Source organism: Peromyscus leucopus, chromosome 9, assembly GCF_004664715.2.
Source record: "Peromyscus leucopus breed LL Stock chromosome 9, UCI_PerLeu_2.1, whole genome shotgun sequence".
NCBI lineage: Eukaryota > Metazoa > Chordata > Mammalia > Rodentia > Cricetidae > Peromyscus > Peromyscus leucopus.
Genome location: NC_051070.1, coordinates 48,256,800 through 48,265,724, shown reverse-complemented (window position 1 = coordinate 48,265,724; position 8,925 = coordinate 48,256,800). Strand labels below are relative to the sequence as shown.

Sequence of the window (8,925 nt, the reverse complement as noted above, 5' to 3'; positions counted from 1 at the left end):
TGTCTGAGTATTTTGCCTGCATGTATCTATGTACATCACATGCATGTCTGGTGCCCTCGGAGGTCAGAAGAAGGCATCAGATCCCCTGGGATCAGAGTTATGTGGGTACTGGGAACTGAACCTGGGTCCTCTACAAGAGCAAGAAGTGCTCTTAGTTGCTGAGCCATCTCTCCAGCTTTCAAAATGAACTCAAGTTCCACTTCAGGTGGATACTGCTTGACAGTGTCATTGTGTGAGTTCTGCTTTCTTGTTTGGCTATCATTGACGGATATGGTAAACTCAGGACTGGCCCATGGAGTTAGTGTCAGCTTTGTGGGCTAAAGGCCAAGGTAACCACTGTAGATGGATTGTACTAGCTTTCTAAGAGGCAGGGAAACCAATTTAAAAAAAAAATCGATTTGGAAATAATCTTTTATTCTCAAAAGAAACCCAATTGAGATGGTTGGCACTGGACAGGTTTTCACAGAAATGCACAAACTAACATTGGATACCTGGACACATAACTTTGCAGCCTCATGCGACAGAGTTCTCTGTGATGACTTCGAGCTGCTAGCCTGTTCACTGAATATGGGTTCATGAAAAGACAAGATGGAAGATACAGCCCTTTTCGCAAATGTTTTGGACATTTTTTTTCTTACTGTAAACATGTTCTCCAGGAAATTCTCAAGATCCTCACTGAACTCCAAGGGCCTTTTCTAGTCCTTGAGTCACAATTCTGCAATGATTCCTAACAATCAGACTTTCATGAGGAGAAGGATCACAGAGAGAACTCAGTGGAGAAAGACCTGTAGGTCTCCACACGGAACCTGTGCTCTAAGAGATGAGTTACTTATATATAAATGTTTGTGGACTTTACAAATAAAATGATACATCACTAACTCTCCCTTCTTTTATCCAGTCCATATTTAGAACTATTCTTCTACAAGGAAAACCTTCTAAAATAAAACTGCTTTCCCTGATCTCCACATAGCAGGAAGAACAGCAGACATAGAACATAATAGGAATCTGCGTTGCTCCAAACATATCACAGGACCGGATGATGCGAAACCCTTCACCAAATTTGGGACCATGACACCAATCACACCTGGATGTGCTGAAAAGAAGAAACATCAAATGGATATTTTGAGCTTCTACTAAGGTAAAAATTAATGCTTGGTTTTTATTGAGCTTACATCTAGATAAGGTGCCTACTATTATGGTGATATTTTATTTGTACTTAAGTGGGATTTTCTTTGTATGTTAATAAATAAAGTTGCCTGGGGGTCAGAGCTTCTGCAAGCCATAGCAGAAGCTTGGCGGTAGTGGTGCACGCCTTTAATCCCAGCACTTGGGAGGCAGAGCTAGGCAGATCTCTATGTGTTCAAGGATACAGCCAGCATGGAGACACATGCCTTTAATCTCAATACCAACCTTAGAAGACCTGGAGGTCTGTATAGACAGACAGTGACAAGAAGGTCATGTGGTTGGGTTTACAACCAATGAGAAGGCAGAACAGAAAGTCAATAAAAGGGCAGACACACAGGAAGTAGGTCTCTTGCTGAGGGCAAGGACAGCAGTGGCAGTGAGGGTAACAAAGGGTTTTTAGCTCTTGGCTATTGCTCTGACCTCTGGGCAATTGGCTCTGTGTTTCTTATTTAATAAGACTGTTCATCTACATACTATTAAATCAAAATTTAAATCCTAGTACAGTGGAGCAACAGATTAAATGTGTGCAAGGAACCTGTTTTCTAAAGCAAAAATATATGTGCACAGTGCATTATAATTGAAAAGTGAGCTGGGTGGTGGTGGCACATGCCTTTAATCCCAGCACTCGTGAGGCAGAGGCAGGCAGATCTCTGTGAGTTCTAGGCCAGCCTGGTCTACAAAGCGAGTTCCAGGAAAGACGCAAAGCTACACAAAGAAACCCTGTCTCAAAGAAACAAAAAACAACAACAGAAAAAAAAACCCAAAAAACAAAAAGTGAAGCTGGGGGCCTCCTCTTCTGAGGTGCTTTGATTAAATCCAAGCCTTTCTGAATACTATGCAAGCACCCTATTACTGAGCCATATTCTCATATCATGGTGGGAGTCAGTAGCATTTATGGCCAAAAAGCCAAAGGAACTGGGACCCCACAGTTCCATTAAAGGGCATGCTCTCCTAGGACCTGTGACTCTTTCACTAGGCCCCACCTCTTAAGGACTGTTAATCTCCCAGTAGCAGCACTTTGGGGATAAGGACTTTGGTACATGGTTCTCTGAGGAACAATCAAGATCAAAGCTATGCTATATTTGTCTTTATTGAGTCAACACTGGTCTTTAATACATTCCTGGGAAACCGTTTTACTTGGACAAACTATAAATATTTGTACAATCCATAGTCCCAGCAGGGATGATAGTGATTTCTTTACTTACATAGTCAAATTAATTATATAACATCTGAGTGGACCCTAATGACCCTAGTCTTGGGATTAGGTAGCAAAGTGCTAATTGTTCATTGATTCTCAATGCAAGAGAGAGAGAGAGAGAGAGAGAGAGAGAGAGAGAGAGAGAGAGAGAGAGAGAGAGAAAGCCTTATCTACTCCTGGTATTTCTCATATCCCTTGTGACTAAACAATTTTGGAAATGAATCTCTTCTGTGTATCTAGTAATTCACAGAAGAGGTTTAAATAATGGATGCATTAGATACTGTCCACCATCACTGAACTTCAGAAATAACTGGAGAATGTTATAAAATGGGGCTGACTTAGAGTACTTTAGTATACTTTCAAAGCAAGAATGGGTAAAGGAAGAAGTGTGTGTGTGTGTGTGTGTGTGTGTGTGTGTGTGTGTGTGTGTGTAAAATACTTGGAAGTGTACTTTGATAAAAAGCATGTTTGAAATTACTCACCTTCTTAGACACTTTTGAACTTTCTTTGGGATGAAACCAGGAATTCTATGTAGATTATTTTTGACAATGAACCAAGAACAAATGTGACTTAGTGATTGGGGGTCATTCCAGCAATAATCTATCCAAAAATTACTATTAGTGAATGTATTATCAAACTGGAGTTTGGTCAACTTAAGCTTTAAAATCCCAGGTGGAAAAGAAGTCATGTAATTCCCATCAACATTCAGCTTCTCAAGTGATCTGTACATAAGAGAAATTGTGTTTTACAGAATAATCATGCAATTTTTTAATATTCATGCAAATTTCTGCATTGGCATTTTTGAAACCTAGCACCAAAACTGGTGGTAAAAAAAGCATCTATTTTAATGTTTTCTTAGAATCAAGAGAATTTCCTTATAAAACAACTGAACCAATCCATTATTATACAAAGAAGTGCATTTGTGTGAACAGGACAGTTGATGCATACATTGGAGGGGGTCTTTGCAAACTGTCATTACTCTGGAAAAAGAAAAAGCCACAAATGCAGGAAGACTAAACAGTGTTACACCACAAAGACAGTGTGGTGACATACAGAAAAATGTTATTTTCAATGACAAACTGAACACCAATGTATCTTTTTCATTAATGCCCAATAAAAACAGTGAAATATGTAACCTCACCACATACTGTTACGTTATGCTTTCACTTCTTGGCAATTTGGTTCCCTTACTTTTCACTGTGTCAATTATTTCTAACAATCCTTTCCCTTTACTCAAAGAATGAACATGACTGATTTGTCTCATTGCCTCAGTGGTGTTTCCTGCAGTCATTTATCTCTTTTCTAATGATTGGTGAAAGCAGACATATGATAGATGATATTTTATTTGTATGTTAATAAATAAAGTTGCCTGGGGGACAGAGCTAATAGCAAGCCATAGCAGAAGCTGAGCAGTGGTGGCACACAACTTTAATCCGATCACATGACAGGCAGATCTCTGTGTGTTTAAGGATGCAGCCAGCATGGAGACACACACCTTTAATCTCAATACGAACCACAGAAGACCTGAAGGTCTATATAGACAGATAGTGACGAAGAGGTCATGTGGTTAGGTTTACAACCAATGAGAAGGCAGAACAGAAAGTCAATAAAAAGACAGATACACAGGAAGTTAGGTCTCTTTCTCAGGGGAAGGATGACAGTGGCAGCGAAGGGTAAGGAAGGCAGTTTTAAGTCTCAGCTCTCAGCTACTGCTCTGACCTCCTGGGCTTTTAACTCTGCATTTGACTCTGTGTTTCTTATTTAAAAAGACTGTTACATCTACACAGACACATACAGAGACATACAAACAGCAACTCATTGTCAGAACACTCTACAGGCAAACAGGCCTCTGGGTAGTTGAGCAGGTGGGAGCTTCTGAACTCTCTTTGACAATCTAGTCTCACATACCCTTTCCCCCACATGGGGTTCTCTAATGGTAACTCTTTCTGACAAAAGTAAAATATGATCAAAGTTTCAAACAAAGAAACTGGGGAACTCTTCAAATACAGCTTGACTACTGTTCTTCTTGTGGTCAACTATATGTGAGGCAAACCCCAAGCTCCTATTTTGTCCTGAAAGACAGAATGGACACAATCATGTTCCCTCTACAGGCTACACAAACCTAGGGGTCAGTAGCAGAGTACTGCTATGACCTGAACATTTACATACTTCCTATACTCTTTATTAACATTATTTCATACAATATGGTTTGATCATGTTTCTTCCCCTACCCTAACTCTTCCCAGATCCCTCTACCTCCCTACCCACCCATCTTTATCTCTCTTTCTCTTTAAACACACACACACACACACACACACACACACACACACACACATAAATTAAAAAAAAAACCTACAAAGCCAAAAGCCAAAATAGGACAAAAATGCCAAAACAAAACAAAAGTCCACACACACACAAAACAAAAAACTACACAAATAACAACAATAACAAACATGGAGTTCATTTGTTGATGGCTAACTAATCATAGGCATGGAGCCTGCCCTAGGGTGTAGTTACTATATTCAGTGAGATTCCATGGGTAAAATTTTTTTTTCCCCTTTACCATCATGTATCAGTTGCAAATAATTATTGGTTAGGAATGAAATACTACCATCCACATCGCCCTCTTGGTGCTGGGACCATGTCTGGCTAGAACCTGTGCAGGCCTTCTGCATGCAGCCAGTTTCTGTGGGTTCATATGTGCATCAGTCCTGCCATTTCTGGAAGATACTGTGTCCTTGGAGTCATCCAGCATCTCTGGGTCTTACAATCTTTCTACCTCCTCTTCTGCATAGATCCCTAAACTTTGAGGGGTAGAGTCTTATGAAGACATCCCATTTAAGACTTAGTGGCTCCAAAGTCTCTCACTCTCTGCACATTGTATAGTTTTGGATCTCTGTGTTAGTCCCATCTACTGCAAGAAGTTTCTCTGTTAATGGCTGAGCAAGGCACTGATCTATCTCTATCCAGAATGTCATCATGAGTCATTTTATTGCTATGTTCCTTTAGCAAAATAGTGGTATTTGGTTTTACCTAGGTCCATAGCCTATGGACTATCTAGTCTCAGGCTCTTGGTCAGTTTAACATCAGGTGTGGGTTTCATTTCATGGAGTAGACCTTAAAATCAACTGGAAAGTGGTTGGTTACTCCCATAACCATCATTATGGCAGTACATCTTGCAGACAGGTCACTGTTGTAGGTTCACAGTGTTTGTAGTAGGTGGATGGTTACTTTTCTCCTCTGGTAGCATGTGAACCTTCCAGCACCATGAATCCTAGTCAGTAGGGATGAAGCTTCTAGTTAGGAACTAGCTTGACTTCTCCATGATCCATGAAATAAATAAGCATGGTCTTCAACAATAGGCCCTTACCATAAGGTTGTGGAAAGCAACCAATAACCATGGCAATAACCTATGATGTTTAAGGAGGTTTCAACCCTTTGGCCGATGACTCAACAAGATGTAACCTATTCCTGGCATTGGTTATTTTAGTTGGTGAAAAAGATGTCTAGGGGCCATTGTCTCCCCCATTATTTGATGACTCCATTTAGATTCCTTCTATATATGTCTATATTTTAGGAAGCTTCTACAGTAGTAAATTTCTATATGTTTTTTCAAATGACCTTTAGTGTTAGTTGTCCCTGCATGTATTTCCTCCATTACCCTTTTCATCCATCCACCTTCCTATTTAATCCTCCTAGTTTCCCATTTACCTCTCCAGAACATTATATTCTATTTTCCCTCTCATGGGAGATCCTCCGCTTCCAACTAGTTCCTTACTAGGCGCCTAACCTCTGTGATTATTTAGATTTTAGCACGCATATTGAAAGCTTAAGAGCTAACATCCACATATGAGAAAACAACTTAAATACAATGTTTGTCTTTTGGGCTCTGGGCTACCCCATTCAGGATGATTTTTTTTTTTCTAACTCTATGCATTTACCTGAAAATTTCATCATTTCATTTTTCTTAACAGCCAAATAATATCCCATTGTTGTAAATGTGTCACATTTTCATTATGCATTCATCAGTTGATGGACATTTAGGCTTTTTCCCAGTTCATGGGTACTATGAATACAACAGCAATGGATGTGGATAAGCAGGGATCAGTGGTAGGATGGAGAGTCCTCTGGGTACACGCTCAAGGGTGTTTTTGTTTGTTTGTTTGTTTGTTTGGCTCTTGAGCTTTAGGTATGGGTTCCTGGCTTCCTGAGGAAACCCCACATTGATTTCCACAGTGGGTGTATCAGATGTGCACGGCCACCAGCGATGAGTAACAGTTTCCCGTTCCCCACCAGCAGGTACTCTCCTTTGTTTGATTGATCTTGGCCTTTCTGACTAGTGCAAAATGAAATCTCAAAGTAGTTTTAATTTGCACTTCCCTGATGACTAAGGATGGTGAACGTTATTTCAGAGTTTCTCCATCATTTGTGTTTCATCTTTTGCAAAGTCCCTGTTCAGTTCTGTCCCACATTTTGTAATTGGCTTGTTTTCTTGATGTCCAGGTTTGCTTGTTTTAATATTTCAAGTATTCTAGACATTAGCCCTCTATAAGAGGTATAATTGGTAAAGATGTTTTCCTATCCTATAGGACCAAAAACCAAGGTGGGGAGGAAAGAGTTTGTTTGCCTTACACTTCCACATCGCAGTTCACCATCGAAGAAAGTCAAGACAAGAAGCTCTCAAGCAGGGCAGGAATCTGGAGGCAGGAGCTGATGCAGAGGCCATGGAGGGGCGCTGCTTCCTGGCTTGCTCCCCACCGCTTGCTCAGCCTGCTTGCTTGCTTGCTTTCTTTCTTTCTTTCTTCCTTTCTTTCTTTCTTTCTTTCTTTCTTTCTTTCTTTTTTATTTAAAAGTTTTTTTTTTCATTTTACATACCAAGTACAGTTCCTCCTCCCTCCCCTCCTTCAATTCACTCCCCACTTCCCACTTCCCCTGCCCTCAACATCCACTTCTCAGAGAGGGTAAGGCCTCCCACAGGGAGTCAACAAAGGCTGGCATATCAAGTTGAGAAAGGACCAAGCCCCTTCCCCCTGTATCAAGTATCCCTCCATTGAGAATGGGCTCCAAAAAGCCAGTTCACACACTAGGGATAAAACCTAGTCCCACTGCCTGGGGCCCCACAAACTGCCCAAGCTACACGACTGTCACCCACATTCAGAGGGCCTAGTTTGGTCCCATGCAGGTTCCCCAGCTATCAGCCCAGAGTCAGTGAGCTCCAACTAGCTCAGGTCATCAACCTGCTTTCTTATAGAAGCCAGGACCACCAGCCCAGGGGTGGTACCACCCACAATGACCTGGACCTGCCTCCAACAATGAGTAATTGAGAAAATGCCTTAGAGCTAGACCTTATGTAGGCATTTTATCAGTTGTGGTTCCCTTCTTTCAGGTAATGCTAGCATATGTCAAGTTGACACAAAACTATCCAATCCAGGTTATGTGTTTCTATGTTGCAGTCTTTGATTTGGAATGGAGTTTGGAGCAAGAAGATAAATACAGATCTATTTTCAGTCTTTTATACGCAGCCATCCAGTTTCACAGGCAACATTCGTTGAAGATGCTCTCTTTTCCCCATTGTATATTATTGTTTCTTTGTTCCTTTTGGTGGATTTTTCTCATAATGACTATGTAGTGTCCTTCCTTATGTCTTCTGATTAGTTTGTCTCATATCTACTCTGTCATGTATTAAAATATCTATACACTTGCTTGCTTCTTTGGTCCATTTGCTTGAAATATCTTTTTCTATCCTTTTACCCTGAGTTGCTGTCTATTCTTCAAGGTGAGGTGTACTGTTTGGATGCAGAAAGATGGATCCTGTTTTCTAATCCAATCTGTTTGTGTCTTTTTGTTGGGGGATTGAGAGCACTAACGCTGAGAATTATTAATGAGCAGTATTTATTGATTCTTGTTATTTTGTTGTTGTGGTATGGGTATAGTTCCAACTTTTCTGATTTACTGTTCTTGGATTACTCATTCCTTGTGTCCTGGGTGTAGTTAACCTCTTCAGATGGAAGTTTTCCTTCTAGAGTTTTCTGTGGAACTAGATTCATGGATAGAAATTGCTTCAATTTGGTTTTATCATGGATGTTTCTCTTTCTGTTGTTGTGATTGATGGCTCTGACAGCTCTAACAGTCTGGGCTGCCATCTATGGTCTCTCCAAGTTTTGTAGAACATGCACCCCGGTCCTTAGGGCTTTCAGAATCTCCACTGAAAAGTTGGGTGTTATTCTAATGGGCCTGCCTTTATATGTGACTTCTTGAGTTTTTCCCTTGAAGCTTTTGATATCCTTTTTTGGGGTTGTTTTCTGTTCTGTACATTTAGTGTTTTGATTATTGCATGTTATGGGGAATTTCTTTTCTGATCCTGTCTATCTGGTGTTCTGTAGGCTTCTTGTACTTTGATAGGCATGTCGTCGTCGTCTTCTTTTTAGATTGGTGGGGATTTTCTTCTATGATTTGTTTAAAAATATTTTCTGTGCCTCTGACTTAGGTTTCTTCTTCTTTCTCTATACCAATTACTCATAGATTTGGTCTTTTCATAGTTT

The 8,925-nt window shown here is 40.4% G+C and overlaps 1 protein-coding gene across 3 annotated transcripts in view; it reads right to left on the bottom strand.

The window, feature by feature from the left end:
* Window positions 1-392: 392 nt before the first annotated feature.
* Lrrc63 (leucine rich repeat containing 63) overlaps window positions 393-8,925 on the bottom strand; it is a 36,715-nt gene continuing 28,182 nt past the window's right edge. For all 3 annotated transcript variants that reach the window (XM_037208387.1, XM_037208388.1, XM_037208389.1), the window contains exons 9-10: window positions 2,866-3,105; window positions 393-1,093 (exon numbers count right to left, since the gene is read on the bottom strand). In XM_037208387.1, the coding sequence (XP_037064282.1) occupies window positions 853-1,093; window positions 2,866-3,105 (481 nt within the window). In that variant the 3' untranslated portion in view covers window positions 393-852. The remainder of the gene's footprint in view (window positions 1,094-2,865; window positions 3,106-8,925) is intronic.